The sequence below is a fragment of the Lolium perenne genome, chromosome 3 (assembly GCF_019359855.2).
Source record: "Lolium perenne isolate Kyuss_39 chromosome 3, Kyuss_2.0, whole genome shotgun sequence".
NCBI lineage: Eukaryota > Viridiplantae > Streptophyta > Magnoliopsida > Poales > Poaceae > Lolium > Lolium perenne.
In genome coordinates this window covers 254858949-254875418 of record NC_067246.2, presented here as the reverse complement: position 1 = coordinate 254875418, position 16470 = coordinate 254858949, and the positions used below count along the sequence as shown (strand labels likewise).

At 45.6% G+C, this 16470-nt stretch overlaps 1 protein-coding gene across 1 annotated transcript; it reads left to right on the top strand.

Moving 5' to 3' along the window:
• The first annotated feature begins 14609 nt into the window (after nucleotides 1-14609).
• On the top strand, nucleotides 14610-15978 carry LOC127338744 (uncharacterized). Its single transcript, XM_051364742.1, has 3 exons — nucleotides 14610-14954; nucleotides 15053-15160; nucleotides 15247-15978. The coding sequence occupies exons 1-3, from the start codon at nucleotides 14710-14712 to the stop codon at nucleotides 15713-15715; spliced, it is 822 nt and encodes a 273-aa protein (XP_051220702.1). The 5' UTR covers nucleotides 14610-14709; the 3' UTR covers nucleotides 15716-15978.
• Nucleotides 15979-16470: the final 492 nt, after the last annotated feature.

Here is a 16470-nt window from a genome sequence, read left to right as displayed (position 1 = left end):
TCAGTATCGATTATGAACAATAAATCAGATATGAAACAGTCAAGCAGCAAAGGTCACCTTAGCTGGAAGAAGACAAAGCTCGTACGGGACTTGGACTGATACCAAGGAGATAGAGTCTTCTTGGCTGAAGTGCGTCAAACACCTAACTTCGTCAAGGAGCTCTTTATACGTGAGATCCGCAACATTTATCCGTGTTATATTTTTGGGGCCAATGTACAACTACATTTGATGTCTCCTCGACATCACTGGCTGGATGCAACGCTTTAGAAATAAAGCAACGACTTCAGTGCCGCACACTGTCTGGCCACCGGCATTCTTCAGATCCAGAACCTTTTCATATAACTTGTCTGCTATCACCTTTTCTTCGGCAGTCAAAGTATTGTGCCAAGATTTCTTCGGCACTGCCTCCAAGACATCTTCGAATGCTGGCAGATTGGAGTAGTGACCCGAAGCTGGGTGGTCCCTGAGGTAGAACCACTTCGACCGCAAACCCTGAACGGATTCTCTCATCAGGAAGTTGAAGTAGTTAACCTCCTTTCGGGCGACGAAGCCGACTCCTCCAACAACATGAGGGCCGCCCACCCCCGTTGTGGCGCTTGACGAAGAATATCTTCCTCCACAAACCCCAGTGGGGGTTGATGCCGAGAAAGGCCTCACAAACAGTGATGAAAATCTCTAGATGCAAGATAAAGTTTTGAGTCAGCTGCCAGAGCTGAATGTCATAGGAAAAAAAAAAGAGGCAGCGGAGAAATTCGTGGGCTGGGAGGGACAGCCCACGTTGCATGAAAGCCAAAAACATGACCGTAAAGCCATTGGGAGGACTGGGGTCAGAATCAGAACCTAGGAAGATGACATCCTTCTCGTTGACTAAAATCAGCCCCAAGCTCCTCAGTTTTTTCTCACAACGCTTGGTGATGGAGGAGGCTGACCAGTCGCATTGAGGGTCCTTGCCAGCAGTGCCAGACTTGTGCGCGGCGGTGGGCGCCCTTGAACCAGCGGCACTCGTAGAGGCGTCAGAAGACGCGGAGATCCTCTTCTAGCCCATGGTGCTGAGGAAGCTCCTTTTCTTGAGCCTCGAAGATTTGAGTACAGTGACAATGGCGAGTTGGAAGCGAGCAAGAAGACGAGCGATGAAGCAGGGGTAATCTAGATTAATCTTCACACCTCCCTTTTTATAAAGGAAAAGTCACTACAGATCTTGGCAACAATTCTGCATCAAGGAAAATGAACGGGAGTCTAAGTCCACACGTGTCGTGAGGGGAGAGAAACAGACGGCCCACTACCCCCACTACGCACGAGAATCGAGGAAACACCTCGGTCAACATGCAAGGACCGGTCATTTCTTAACTGGCCGCGTAGATATAGGGTGGACCCGCTAGGTCACGTCCTATCAATCGAGCTGCGGCAGTTGCTACGTCATTACTGATGTCATCAAAGTCATCGGCTCCTCTACAACGGAGCACCCGAATATAAGTAAAACTCGAAGGAATCTACGACGTTCGGCTACACAACTTACAAAGCCTATGCGTGACTAATTCATAGTCATCCATAGACTCGGGGCCTACTCCCATCGGGAGTGCTAGACGCGCACCCGATAAGAACAGTAAAGGCATCATCGACAGAAAGAATTCAAGGAAAAACGAACCCGAAGGTTCTAGAAAATCCAGGTTCGAACCCGGAGACTTGAACCTGTGTAGAGTAACATTGTTTCACCATCGGCAGTTAACCAGTGTTGGTTCACCGAATAAACCTGGGCTCATTACTCTTATCCCTTGCGTGCCATCAATTATTCGGCTTCTCTCGAAGTCTGCAAGGACCAGATATATTCAAAATATCATGAAGAAGAAAATTCAAGAAGTATCGATAGCAACTTGAGTCTACGCATGGTTGCAAACATCCGTCCCTAGACTCGGGGGCTACTCCTATCGGGAGCGCTGGACGCGCACCCGATAATCAGATGACTTCAACTTTACGACAAGCATGAAGATTCCATATTCTTCGACTGATCAAGATGTTCGGATGAAGCCATCTTTAGTCCCTGCCCGAAAAACTTCACTTCGGCTAGTCACTCGGGGGTTAATGATGTGGGCATTACCCTTCGGGTACCCAGAATTGGTCTACCTCCTTTGGCCCAACAAGGGGCCCATGAGGGTTATCATAATCTAAGGTGGGCCCATACATCGGTTAGAACAAATAAGACTTACAAGAAGATAGATTATTGATGGACAAGGCAAGGAGACGTCGATAAAGGAAAGAATATATTAGATCTTGATGTAACCTAGTCGAGTTCGGATACGACTCTCGGGACCTAGCCTCCTATATAAAGGCTAGGACAGGGTCTGCCGAACAACACACTTACTCAACCAACGCAACCTAGCAAACACCAACCGTAGAAACCTTGCCTGCCGGTGAGTTCACCACAACGTAGTCTATCGGCTGCCCCGTTGTAACCACTTTTATTCGATAAATAAAGATCAGAAAAGCAGGAGTAAGGTTTTACCTCATCGAGGGTCCCAAACCTGGGTAAATCTCGCTCCCTGTTCGTTTGGTATCCGATGTCTCGTGTTAACCTGCAGGATTCCGTCAACCCTAAGCCCCTCATGGTGGGCATTGCCGAGGAGCTCCCTCATCACGGTGTAAAGTCCTCTTTTAGAACGCAACCCTCACTATGAGAGGCTTATGTAACTCCTAGAAAGTGACGATGGGGAGTAAGAATGATAAGTACAAGAACAACAAGGAGTGATGATCTACCCAAAAAAATAGTGAGAGTGCCAAGCTCAAAATTTTCCCATCGAGCCAATGTTTTCCTTTTTAGCTTTGTATTTAGCCACTATTAATCCAAATATTGGATAAGCGACTAACAACAAGAGGTAGGAGGAGGTTGAAGCTGGTGAAAGATAGAGACAATTGATGGTTGTGTGCACTCCCACTGGCCCCTAGCTCCGCCACTATTCCATCTATGTCAACATTTATCTTTGTTTCATGGTTTTTTGTTAATGTATTCAAAGCCAATGAAGTCTTCCCTTCATTGCTTCCAGACTCTATCATCAATGCATTAATTCTCGTATGATCATTCTTGAGTTTCACTATGAATATTATTTTAGTCATCACTTAATCTTGTACATGCTCTGTCACAATCTCTAAAGGTAATAATGAATTTTCTATTTGAATTCACCTATATACTAAATTATATAAATGCATATATTGATTTTGATGACATCATCACATATCCTCCGTAGATCACCTTTAAAACATTTCTTCATATAAATAGTCCGTAGAAATTGGAGTTTATAGCTGAGACGGAGGCAGAGTGTGCGAGCGACACATGATGTAGCGCCCGCACACTCATTCGTACTTACGCTTTGGTCTGAAGACTATACACTAATTTTATTTAATTTCCAGGATTTCACGGATTTTCTCGGATCCAGTCGGTTTTTATGTCAATTGATGTGGCATTAGGTCTAGCCTTTCAATCTGCAGATCTTATATTTGGGAATTGTTGGTGTCTTATTGTGCTGGTTCACTGGGGTCTTACCACGATGGCTTCACATTTGTATATTACAACAAGCTCTACTACGGGAAGTTTTGTCCACCTAGATGAAGGGGCGAGGACGATGGCTCCTTCAGGTTGCGCCAGTGTTGTTAGTCGTTACTAGGTGGTCTAAGCACATATTTGTGATATTTATTATTTTTGGGTTCTTTGTATTGTCATAGATGATTATTATTAGATTAGTGGATTTTTTTGCAAAAGTATGATAACAGAAAACTCAGCCAACATTTCAAACGTACAAAACTTGGATTTTTGTTTCTACATGTATATGCGGAAATTTGTCCTTGTGGTTAAATGGGCAGGCTTGTTGACACGGGAACATACCGAAGGAAGATTATATAAAGTACATGCACACATTATTTTCGAGAAGATGGATATCGAGAATCTTCGACTGAAGACCTTATCAAAGTATCGTGCACTGAAGGGAGGCAAACTTGAGGAATATTCCAGTGTACTGTTGTACTCACATGTTGTTCCGTCTCATTCACAAAAAAGGAAAACGATTGAAGGACCTCGTCCCACCAACCATTGCCATAACGGGTAATGCTAAAACGTAGTCCGCGGGGTATTTCAGCTTGCTACGATAACAATAACATATACAGCTTTCTCTGGTAGACCTGTTAAATAATCGCTCGATGGTTACGTGTACTAGAAAGAGCTCGAATTTGGAGTCAGCTACCGCATGTGTTGCTGACCCAATTGACAATAGACTTTGACATTATCTTTGATGATAGGTCGATCCATATGGCACTCATCTCCTTGTTGCGTCGCTGACGTACTGCATGACAATATGCTCGGTCAGTTAGTCATTCTCTTAATTTTGTTGAACACGATCTCCAGTCATTCTGAAGTAACTAGTAAATATACAAATATGGCATCGCTCGGCCAATCGTACGTGCTACACGTCAGGCCTAATACGTGCATGCACCTCTTCTAACAAAGTGACTAGGTGCATCATATATCATATGAACATAGTTGACAGCTGCGGAGGCTTCCGTGTTGAGGACGAGCTGCGGAGGCTTCCCGGTGGTGCCGGCGTGGGAGGAGGAGGTTGGGCGGGCTCGACCTGGACCTTCTTGGGCCGGATCTGGGCTTCTGAGGGCTGGGTCGTTAGTTGGCTTTTTCCTGGAGTTGGCGTGCCGGCGTGAATGTCCTGGCCCTTGCCGGAGGTGGTGGGAGGTTGCTGTTCTATGTCGAGGTTGGAGTTGGAGGTTCTCTCAGTCATGTCGGAGGTCATGCATTGGCGACCACGATGGCGAGGAGCTGCAGTGGCGGCGGTGCGAAACCACATGGACAGTGTTGTCCCAAACATCAAAGGCACGGAGACGAGTGACGATACGCGCGAAAGTCCTGCCTGACTTGTTGGGCCGGGGGCGACGGCGCCCGCGGGTGTCGTGCCCCTCCTGGAGGCGTCGCTGAGGAGTGTCGGCATCTCCTGCGCGCTCCCTTGGTTTGGTAGTTGTCTCCAGGCGAAAGCCTAGGTCCATTGGACCGGCGCGATGGCGGCGTCCAAGATGTCGTCCCTCTGTTGGGAGTTTCGCGTTCGGAGACATGGCTTGGAGATCCTGTTGTGTTTCCTCCGGTGTTCGCCGTTGTCCTAGGATTTCTTCAGTGGTGCTATGCACACCATGGTTGGCAAGTCAAAGACGATACCTTCTCGGAACCAACCGAGTTCCGCCATCTTCTCTTATGATGGTGCGTCAACAAAGAGAGTCCTTTTGAAGTTGTTGGTCTTTGGAGGCGTTCAACATCGTCGAGACGCGAATTTGTTGTTTAGCTTAGGATAGGCTCTTGTTGTGTTTGTTTTGTCTGCGGTGGCTGTCTTCGGACTAGCTGGTGTGGAGTTCGTGCTACGAGTGGTAGCTTTCTTGTATTTAAGCATCTACCTTCTATAAAGATAAGGTACGCCAAGGCGTACTCTCGAAAAAAAGTTGACAGCTAAGTTCATGTCTTGTTGATGCAACGCGGTTTCCTGCGAAAAATATATTGTGCACTTGCACTAGATATAACACTTGACCATCAAGAACTTGCTTGCTGAGGATGGAAGGTGTTCCAAGTCTCTGATGGAGATATCTGAGCAGTAAACATAGTATACACTTGGTCATCTCATTCACCAGAACGTACGGTCCCAAAGTTTTCTTCAGAACATCTCAGACATCTTACCAGATTGGTTATACTGACCGATTCCTCCTTTTATCCGCGCTATATTTTGCCAAGTACTACAAATTCGTTTGTTCCCAGCAAGTTTACACACTCAAGTTCGTTGGCATTGAATTTCTTCCATAATTGGCCATAACACCCATCTGGACCAGTTCAACGACCGTACGATCTATCATCTACTCAGTGATGGTCCTTGTTTTCCCTCGAGTAATGTCATTTTCTTGCTCGCGGATTACCAACTGGAGGCGTGTGTGCGAGTAATTAAGTGACCATATTAAGCTTAAAACTAACTAGCTAAAGCCAATCAACCGAGAGTCATTTAGTTGGTTATAAGGTCGACAGCTATGATTAGCCTGTGAGCTGAGGCGAGCTGGTTGCTGTCAATGTCAAATCCCACAATTTGGGTCAAAAATACCTGCAGGAACAGCAATTAACAAGGACATGCGCCTACGTACAAATACTTCGTTGTCCTCGGATTTGCACCGGTCAACACGTACAACAATTTTCTCGCTGAGAATAATACATTAAATGCAAATCAAGAAACCTGGGCACCAGGGCACGGTTTTGTATCCATGCCTGGGACTCTAATCCATTTATGCATTTCGCATGGTGAATATTTTGGAACGTTCTAAAACACATGACATTTCAGGGTCTTCGTTGTGCGCACGGTTGAAAGATCGCAGTATGCTGCTATCTATCTTCTGAAACAATGGAACAGGAGGTATACAATTTACACCATTGTTCGTAGAAATTAACGGTTTTAAGACCTACTAATAATAGTTAATGCATGTAAAAACATGTGTGGCCTGGCATATGTACAACTGTACAAGCATAAGGTCATGTTCAATGATGTCTTGTTCAGGTCCTTATGCACGACCGTCTCAAGAATCGATCGATGGGGGGATTCGGGAGGACAAGATAAAAGATGTTTTGGCGTGGGATGACCCGTAGGCCTTTCTCCTCTATTTATATTCAGCTCATACAAGATCATAAGGAAGGTTAGTATGATTACGCTTATAACTTGGGTATCAAGAAAGATCTTTAATCGATATGATCTACTCCCTCCATACCGGTTTACATGGCAATTATGCATTTCGAGAAAGAAGTTTGACTACAGTTTTGGTCAACAAAATATAAGATATATGCTACAAAAATTGTACCATTGAATTCATATTCAAAAGAAGTTTCGGATAGTAAAATTTTTGTGATATATATCTTAAATTTTGTTGACCAAATTAGTTGTCAAAGTTTTCTTGAAATATGTAATTGCTTTGTAAACCGGTATGGAGGGAGTATCAATTATATTCTACTAGTTTTAACAGGATATACATGTATTATATGTATCATAATAATTTTTTTGACTTACTCGCATTTGCAAGTTTCCATCGGAAACAGATAAAGGAAGGGCAATCATTCCGGCCCGGGCCACGCATGCAATAAAATCAATGAACTAATCAAAATATGACCTCACTTCATCTAGATTGCAACTGATGCATCTTTGTCTATCTTGACCAGCAAGTGTACGGTACGTACTATATTTGCAGTTAAAAAAATTACTGAGCGGATATGCAAGTATACATATTCATTTAAAAAATAAATATACATTTTCCAAATGAAGAAGTCTGGTCAACATGCATGTTGTTTCGAAGAAGCAAAGGGCAACTGCACACAGGTCTTGGGTTACGGTACAAATTACTAGTCTAATGGATAGTAGTATTGAGTAAGGAGTAGTTTAGATAGGTAATCGTTTTGGGTATATTCTTTTTCCGTGTAAAGGCATCTTGGTCCCAGGATTACGCGTAATGTTCAATTGCTCCACATTATTCTCTATCTGCTCACATCTGTGCACCTTGCCGTAGGTAGGGTTGAAAATGAAACGGAAACGGACGGAAACATGCTTTATCATTTTTGTTTCCCTCTACCTTGTCGGAATCGAAAATGGAATCGGAAACCCCGGAAACGAATATAAAAACGGAAATCCTCGGATATGAATACAGAACGAATACGTAGCGGATACGTTACGAATACGGATATTTGCCACAACACAATGTGGCATAATACCTTGATCTGTAGACCGAAAGACGCACATAAATAAAAAGATAATAAGACAAGATATATCACTTAACTTCGACAAGCGGCAATTCCACAAAGTAACACGCATAGTTTAACAACGCATAGTTTAACAGTTGCATACACAACTATATAAAGTGATTAAGGTAGTATTTAGTGGATTTGATGCGTGGCTAAGCCCAATTTCATGTGTAAATGTAGGCCTACTAAATGCACGGGCCTCACTAGGTTATATTTCCGGAAACTTTCCGTATTTATTTTTCCGGAATTTCCTCCGCCGTTTCCCTTTCCGCCGGAAAGAGCTCACTTGTTTTCTTTTTCGTTTCCATTTATGATTTTGCCGTTTCCGTTTCTTTTCCTCCAAATGCCACTTCCTTTTTCATATTTGGCCCTCCATTTCCTTTTTCTTCGAAAACGGACGGAAAGTTTCCCTTTCATTTTCAACCCTAGCCGTAGGTGAACCATCGATCGACTGCCTCAGTTATAGTTAATCCCATATTAAAAAAATGTTGCGCAATGTATCCTCTTAAGAGCATCTCCAACCGATCTCCAATACAGCCGTAGAGAAGCAAATTTGTGCCACTAACGGCCGAAGCCGACTCTAGCCAAAGTCTAAAAACGCTTAGAGGTGCAAAAATAAGAGTGGCCCTAGAAAAAGAGGCGCCTCTCCCATATTTCCTCCGCGCCCAACTTGGACACAAAAACTTGAGCTCCCGCCGAGCGGCTACCTCTCCCGCCCAAATTCGCCATCCATCATCACCGCCGATCTCCCCTCCCCTGGCTGGAATGGCACCGGAGTATTCCGCCGGCGAATCGCCGCCTGATTCGACCCTCTTAACGCCGCCGATGCCGCAGAAGAGGTTGCGCAATATCGGCGTGGTGCGGCCGGCGAAGATTCCCACCAAGGCCACCAGCAAGTCCTCGACCATGGGCAAGCCGCCCCTAGCACCGGTGTTGAGCGGCCTGCGGACGCAGAAGCTGATGGCGGCGATGCAAGCACATAAACAGTCGGTGGTTGAGAAGAGGAAGAGGAAGGGCGCGGAGGCACAACCTCAACGCCTACACGCAAGGCCAAGGCATTGCCGGAATCCTCGACGACCACGCCTTCTCCCTCGGCCGTGGCCACCGATGCAACTCGTCCCCGAGTCGCTGCCCGCGACGTGGTCAAAGAAATGCCCGAGTCTCAAGCAAGTGCGATCCTGATTGGAGTGGCCGAATTCATGTCTGAATTGGATTCTTTACACACTCAAGGCCTTGATGAACTCAACTTCGGCCATGGTGATACCTAGGGCACCGAATACGCCGAAGAGGAGGAGGTCGTCGAAGTGGTGTCCTAAGAAGCGACCAAGAAAGATGAGGCCGAGGACGTGGTGACAGAGGTGGAGGCGCCCAAAGAGAAGGTCAATGCCAAGAGCAGAAGATCTTCCAACTATAGCGAAGAAGAAGATATTGCATTGTGTCATGCATGTATTAACGTGTTGCTTGATGCATCGGTTGGCACCGATCAATGCAAGGACAAGTGTTAGCAAAGAATTGAAGAGCACTACCTCAAATTGGTCAAGATCACCAAGGCTCTCTTAGTCATCATTGAGGCGCAATACCCGCGCGAAATGGAAGATCACCTATCTTGGCCTGAGAGAGTGGTGGTGGCGTTTTAGGTGGCCGATCTTGGTGGCTGAAGAAGAAGAGGTTGAGGTGGTGGTGGCATCGACAACATATGCATGCTTTGTCGTGCTTTTGGATTAAACTTGACCGATTTGTTGTTTTTTAGATAATATGTATGCATGTTTGAACTTTGTGTGTTTGTGATCTTTGCAAAATGATGTTAAATTTTTTTAGTTCTTTAAATTTATCGCGGCTCCTGGAGCAAAGCACAAAGGCACACCGAACTTCTCGCCGCCCGCACCTATCTCACCGATCACGGTGCACCTTCGCCTTAGCGGATTATTCCTGACCCTCCACGGTGACATGCTCTTATGACTGCGGCAAACTAGCATGCTGAGAAGAAAGGGCAAAGAAGCTGCTGCACTTTCATGGGCTCCCAGTCTGCACCGGCAGCGAGCTGTGAAAGCTCACGCCGACTTCTACCTATAGCTGCTCTTCTTCATCCCAGTCTCCGTTGAGGCAGTCTTGCCAAGCCATGAGACCCGCCATTCGACTCGTATGTGGTGGCGAACAAGTCGCAAACCTTCAGTGGAAGAAGCTGGGTGCAAAATAGAATGAGAACCAACGGTGTCGACGATGGAATAATCTGGGTGCAAAGTGGAGAGAATCGATTGGAATTTGTATCATGGTATTTCTATTTTGGACGAAATACATAGCCAATGAAGAGATTAAAAAAAAGGAAAGTGTTGGTCCGCATAAGTGGAATGGGATCCGGGCAACACCCTGGTCAAGTGGACAAATTTAGATCTCCCAAAGTTTCCATGATGCGTTCAGAAATTTGCCTATTTTATCCTTTGGCAGAAAAAATACTACTCCTTTGTCCAACAAGTATTGATCAACCTCAGCCTTTAGATCTGGTTATTGGACGGTTAGTCCTTCTCTGTCCCTACCGTAGATCTCAAGCACTTGTGAAGGTTTCTTTAATTAGTTATTGGATTAGCTATTGATTAACTTCCTCTTGATGTCCACTTTTGGACTTTGAAGCCCAATTAATATTTGGGAATGTCAAAGCAGTACGTACTCACGGAAGATGGACACTAGTGACTCCCGTGCACTACAGGAATGGCGACGTATGGCGACGGCCGTGGCGTACGCCGACGGCCAAATGTCGGGGCCGTCGGCGTATGGCCCGTCAGGGCCAGCCAGCCATCTGACCCTCGGCGTATCGTTGCCGTCGGCGTAGCGAAGTCTACGCCGAGGGCAGCCCTCGGCATTTATTTGGCCCTAGGCGTAGACAGGGCTACGCCGACGGCCACCCTCGGCGTAGGCTATTTTTCAAATTTGTCTAATTTTGTAAAAAATATAACTAATTCATATGATGTCAGAAAAATGCGTATAAGGTATCAAAATGTTTAGAAAAACATCCTCTATCCGTTTATGTCAAAATCATGCATATTTGAATCATGTACAGTACCATGTTAACATAGTAACAATTTAAACACTTTTTTATATGTTCTCGGGTTCCCGTTTTGGCCAGATGGCAATTTAAACGAAGTCAGAAAATCCCGCGGAGCCGCATGGCGTCATTTTATATGTCCTAGTAACCACTTCAAAAGACGGAATTGGGATACTGCAGTTATTTTGGAAAAACCCATCATAAACAGGGCTATCAAGTCCGGAGTTCTATGGCTTTTACGGGAAATGAGTAGAAAACGGCCCGTGATACCTCATAGTTTGTCGGAACGAGGCCATATTTGGCACGTGCGTGGTCCCTGGGATGGGAAGCAAGGCCCCGGAAGCAGATTTTCAATCCGATCCATGGGCGATGGTTTTTTCATTTTCGGCGTACCAAAACGATTTTTTTGTGAAGCAGCTACATGGGGCGTATTTTTGTATTGCGCGAGACCTCTGCGTAGTAGTAGGACACCGCCTCCGCACCACATATCACATGCCATATGTGCGCGCTAGCTATCTGGGAATCCCTACGGCTTCCTGCGGTGTCCCGCCGAATCCGCTGGAAACTGACCGGATTTGAACTAGGGGTACACTTTCCGTCGCTCAATAAATTCCGCGAAAAATGTTTTTAGGTCTACGACACATCAATTTATGTTCTAAATGTTTTCCGTTTTGCGTGATGGTGAACAGGTGCACCAGCGCGCCTGGTACAGCCATACCGCATCTCCGTGGGGGCTCGTTTTGGCCAAATGACAATATAAACGAAGTCAGAAAATCCGTTGGAGCCGCATGGCATCATTTTATGTGTCCTGGTAACCACTCCAAAAGTCGGAATTAGAATACGGGAATTAATTTGGAAAATCCTTCACAAACAGGGCTATCACGTCCGGAGTTCTATGGATTTTAGGTCAAATGAGTAGGAAACGGCATGTGACACCGCATAGTTTGTCGGAACGAGGCCATATTTGGCACGTGTGTGGTCCCTGGGAAGGAAGGCATGGCCCCGGGAGCGTATTTCCAATCCGACCAATGGACGATGGTTTTTTCATTTTCGGGGTGCTAAAACGAGTTTTTTTATCAAGCAGCTACATGGGGCGTATTTTAGTATTGCGTGAGACCTCCGCGTAGTGGTAGGACACCTCCTCCGCACCACATATCACATGTCATATGTGCGCACTAACTATCTGGGAATCTCTGCGGCTTCCTGCGGTGTCCCGCCGAATCCGCTGGATATTGACCGGATTTGAAATAGGGGTACACTTTCCGTCGCTCAATAAATTCCGCGAAAAATGTTTTTAGGTCTATAGCACATCACTTTATGTGCTAATTTTTTCCGTTTAGCGTGTTGGCGAACAGTGCACAGCGCGCTCGGTACGGCCATTTCGCATCTCCCGAGGGGGCCGTTTTGGCCAGATGGCAAACTGGACGTCATATTTAGATTCCTCTAATTTTTAGGTTCAAATGATGATATGGATGTTATATTTAGATTCCTCTCATTTTTCTGATCGATTTAGACATATTATTTGTGGAATTTCGATTTTTCGATTTAAAGATATTAATTATTCCATATTAAATAGAACAAAACCAAAAATAAAATCATTTTATTGTTATTTGAATTCAATATTATTAATCATTGTTACTTATATATTCATTATTGTTTACTTAAGTAATTGTTTGGAATTCAAAACTAATGAGTTGTGACATCACGATCCAAGGGTTAATATGGTTGATAGGCTATTATTATCAGCAAGATGTCAATTCTTCAAGAGAAGCTCATCCGAATGGAACCAAGAAGTTAAGCGTGCTGAGATTGGAGTAGTGTGAGGATGGGTGACCGACTGGGAAGTTTAGCCATGATTGTAATTTGACCTAAGATTAAGTGTAGTTAGAGTTAAAAGTGTATGGGTGAAAGATAAACAAGTAAAAAAAAGGTTTTAAAAAATTTAAAACTCTATGCCGACGGCTAAAAAAATTTATTTGTTTTCGAATTTTTTTTTGAATTTTTTTTTGGAAAAAAGAAAATTCAAATTTGTAAAATTTGTGTGCCGACGGTTTCGCCGAGGGACCTATACGCCGACGCCATACGCCGAGGGCTGCCGTCGGCGTAGCCTACGCCGAGGGCCAGGCGTGGCTACGCCGAGGGCAGCTGGCCGTCGGCATATGCGTCCATTCCTGTAGTGGTGACAGTCCAGCACTATCAAGAGTAAGGACATCACATACATCATGATTACAAAATCCAAATAAGGAGGAATTATTGGAGCTTAGCAGAGCGAAGCATGTCGGGTATAGTTCTAGCTAGTGAGAAAGCATGGCCTGAACTTCACACTCGGACCGGCCCAGCCACACTGCCTTAGCATCATCAGTGGCCACAAACATTATATTATGGGGAAGACTGTACGATCAGCACTCTCATCACTGCGTACGTCTAGGTGGACAAGATTAATCAACATGAATTGTTACGCTTCTGGCTCCTTGTTCAAGTTGAAAGACGCTCATGAACATTGTATTATAATACTTAGTCGGCTGAGCGTTAGCTTACTTTTCGGTCAACTCTATATAGTTGGTTTACATCATGCTAGCCGCGAATTGTAACCCGTAAATATTTTTTTTTTTGCAGATCATTGCAACTAAAATATGTTTTGGGCCATTAGATTTGCTTATTTGTTTGTCCTAGTCATAATTGAAAAAGTTGCAACATTGGTGATAACTAACATTTGGCGAGATCACTTAACTGAGAATTAAGATCATCAACTGAAAATTAGTATCTCTTTTCATTTTATATATAGGGTATAACTTGTTCTCAGTCAGATGCCACGGCTAGCACGAATCATGAAATAATTCTAATGGTCCAAAATATTTTTCTTAGTTGTATCCTTATTTGCAACTTAATTTTTTTTGCAGTTGCAACTCCAGTTGTAAATAGAAAAAAAACTCTCAAACGATGTAGTACTTGACTGAGCATGAATTTAGTTCTTAGCTGAGAACTAGCAAAACCATTTCATATAACATCGTTCATTCCATAGAATACAAGAAATAAAGGATCAACGTAGCGTACATGGCCTGGCAAAGAATTACTCGGCTACGTCGTTGAATCGTTTTATTTAGGGAACTGTTAGAGCCGAGCAGCACGTGTCGGTAATCAACATTAACCACCACACCAGTTAGCAGCGAATTCAGGGAGACAGTGCTTGCAATTTCTTTCGATTCTCTGCCGTCGCGCGCGTGTGCATGTGTCTACTATGATCTAGGTTTTCTTAACGGTTGATTTGGACTTGGATTGTGCTGCCTTGACCAGTGGTTTATGCTGCGTCAGTCACGTTACCCAATCACTCCTACAGAGTGAGCTCAACCAGCTCCATGTGACGGCGTACGCACTTCCGTATATACTATGAAGATGAGCTATAATACGTACACGCGTTTGGGCAACCACTACACGTCGCCCTCGTACTCGGATTCCGGGCCCCACGTCCGAGCGTATCTCTACTTGCTTCGATATACTCATAGATTTTATCTTACATGTGCAGCTAGCATAGTCATCATTTTCAATTCCAAGCTCACTTCTCTTGGGCTGTTGGTCTTGCCTTCGATCAGCTGCAAAGGGCAAAGAAGGGTTAGCTAGGCTTGGCAGGTACTAACCGTACTACCAAAAGTTCAAGAGTGGACTCGAGTAAGTTGTCGCATAGGGCACTTAGCTCCACCTCCGCAGCTTCCCTGCAGTTTCCCTTGTCCCGAGCTCTATAAATTCCCGATCCCACACGACGCCGCACTCACAAACCCGACGACACTCAAAAGCCAAACAAGGTGCAGCCCCAGCTCTAGTGCTCTAGTGAGTAGTGCAAAGATCGAGCGAGCGGAGAGACTCGATCGTTATGGCGCTGTCCACCCCGACCGCCGTGGTGCTGGAGCTGATGACGATGGGGCAGCAGTCCGCGTTGCACCTCGGGGAGCTGCTCATGGCGGCATCGCCGCCCAAGGAGGCAGAGCGCGGCCAGGCGCTCACCGCGGAGATCCTCCGCTGCTGCGACCGTGTCATCGCAGCGATCAGAGGGGACGCCGCCGGCAGGAAGAGGAAGGCGACCATGGAGCACGGCGTTCTGATGCCGTCCAAAAGAAGGTAAGAAACGGAGCTAGATTGATCTTTGGACGCAAGGATCGATCCTACGGGCTATATATAGTCTTGCAGGAATGTTAATTTGATAGTTGATTTCGCAGGGCGCGTGGTGCGGAGGCGAGTCGGGAGGTCCGGAGCGGGACGACGGCGGATGGGTTCCTGTGGAGGAAGTACGGGCAGAAGGACATCAACGGAAGCACCCATCCGAGGTAGAAACCAACGCATTTGCTCGCACGATTCGCTGCTGGCTGGTCGATCAGAGCGGAGCCTCACGTACGTACGCTCTCTGTTGCAGGTTCTACTACCGCTGCGCGTACAGCGCCGAGGGCTGCGGCGCGACTCGCCGGGTTCAGCAGTCGCAGGAGGACCCCGCGGCGTTCGTCATCGCCTACTACGGCGACCACACGTGCGGAAGTGGCGCCGGCGATGCGTGTCAGCGGGGAGTACCGCCGCTGCCTCCTGCCGTCATCGACTCAAACGCTTGCGCAATGGTCGGTTTCTTTGACCAATATCAGAACGTGGAATCTCCTCAGCCGTTGCTCGCCGCCGAGCAGAGTTGGCGCCATCACGGCGAGGCTCCCGGTCAGACGTCGCGGGGACGGTGGTCATCGTCTTCCTCCTCCTCCTCCTCCTCTTGGTCGGAAGCTGAACGTGGCACTTCTCCTGTATTGGAGTTTCTGGAAGGCAGTCTAGGAGTCGGATGGGAATCCGTCGTCAACTACCTTGGCTTCACTGATCTCCCACAAACTGCTATGCTGCAGTAGGAGCGTAGCAGCTGCCTTTGCGTGCGCTACATCTTGTTCTCCTGCACTGTTTAGTCGACTGATCTGGCAATGTGTAGTAGTCCAACCCGTAATTACAGTTCTAGGCGGTTGACGGAGTAGTCCAACCCGTAGTGCACGTCTAATTTTAACATATGAATACGTAGTTCTTGGTTTTGGGGATATTCGTACTCTCGTGTGCTCACACCTCCTAGCTTTTGAGATTTTAGCATTATAATTTATAACGCTCTGCTGGTAATTAAGAACAGGCCTCTCCTCGCGGTACATGGCTGTATGGGGTTTGCCAAACCATCCTTAAGAACAAGTATGTTGGCTCACGTGCGCTATTTCAAGTATTTTGCAAATCTGGAAATTCACATTTTTTTTGGCTGCACTTATAGCGACAAAGAAGTTTTTCTTCCCATACGATTCTTTCTATATTAAGGATGGATCTCAGATAAAATTATGGGAGGATAAATGGATAGGTAATATCACTCTTCAGAAACAATATCCAACTTTATACAATAGGGTTAATTGGACATATGCCACTACAATTTCCACCTATTTGAGAAACGTCATCACAAGTCATGACTTCGGAAAAATGCCACTCCAATTATGTGTATGTTTGATAGATGCCACTATGTCCACTTTAGCTCACGTGCAATATATCCAATTAACCCTATACAATATTGTACGTCACAAAATGGTACTTTAGCTAAGGTGATGAAATTTTCCCCACCTAATATGATGTACAAACG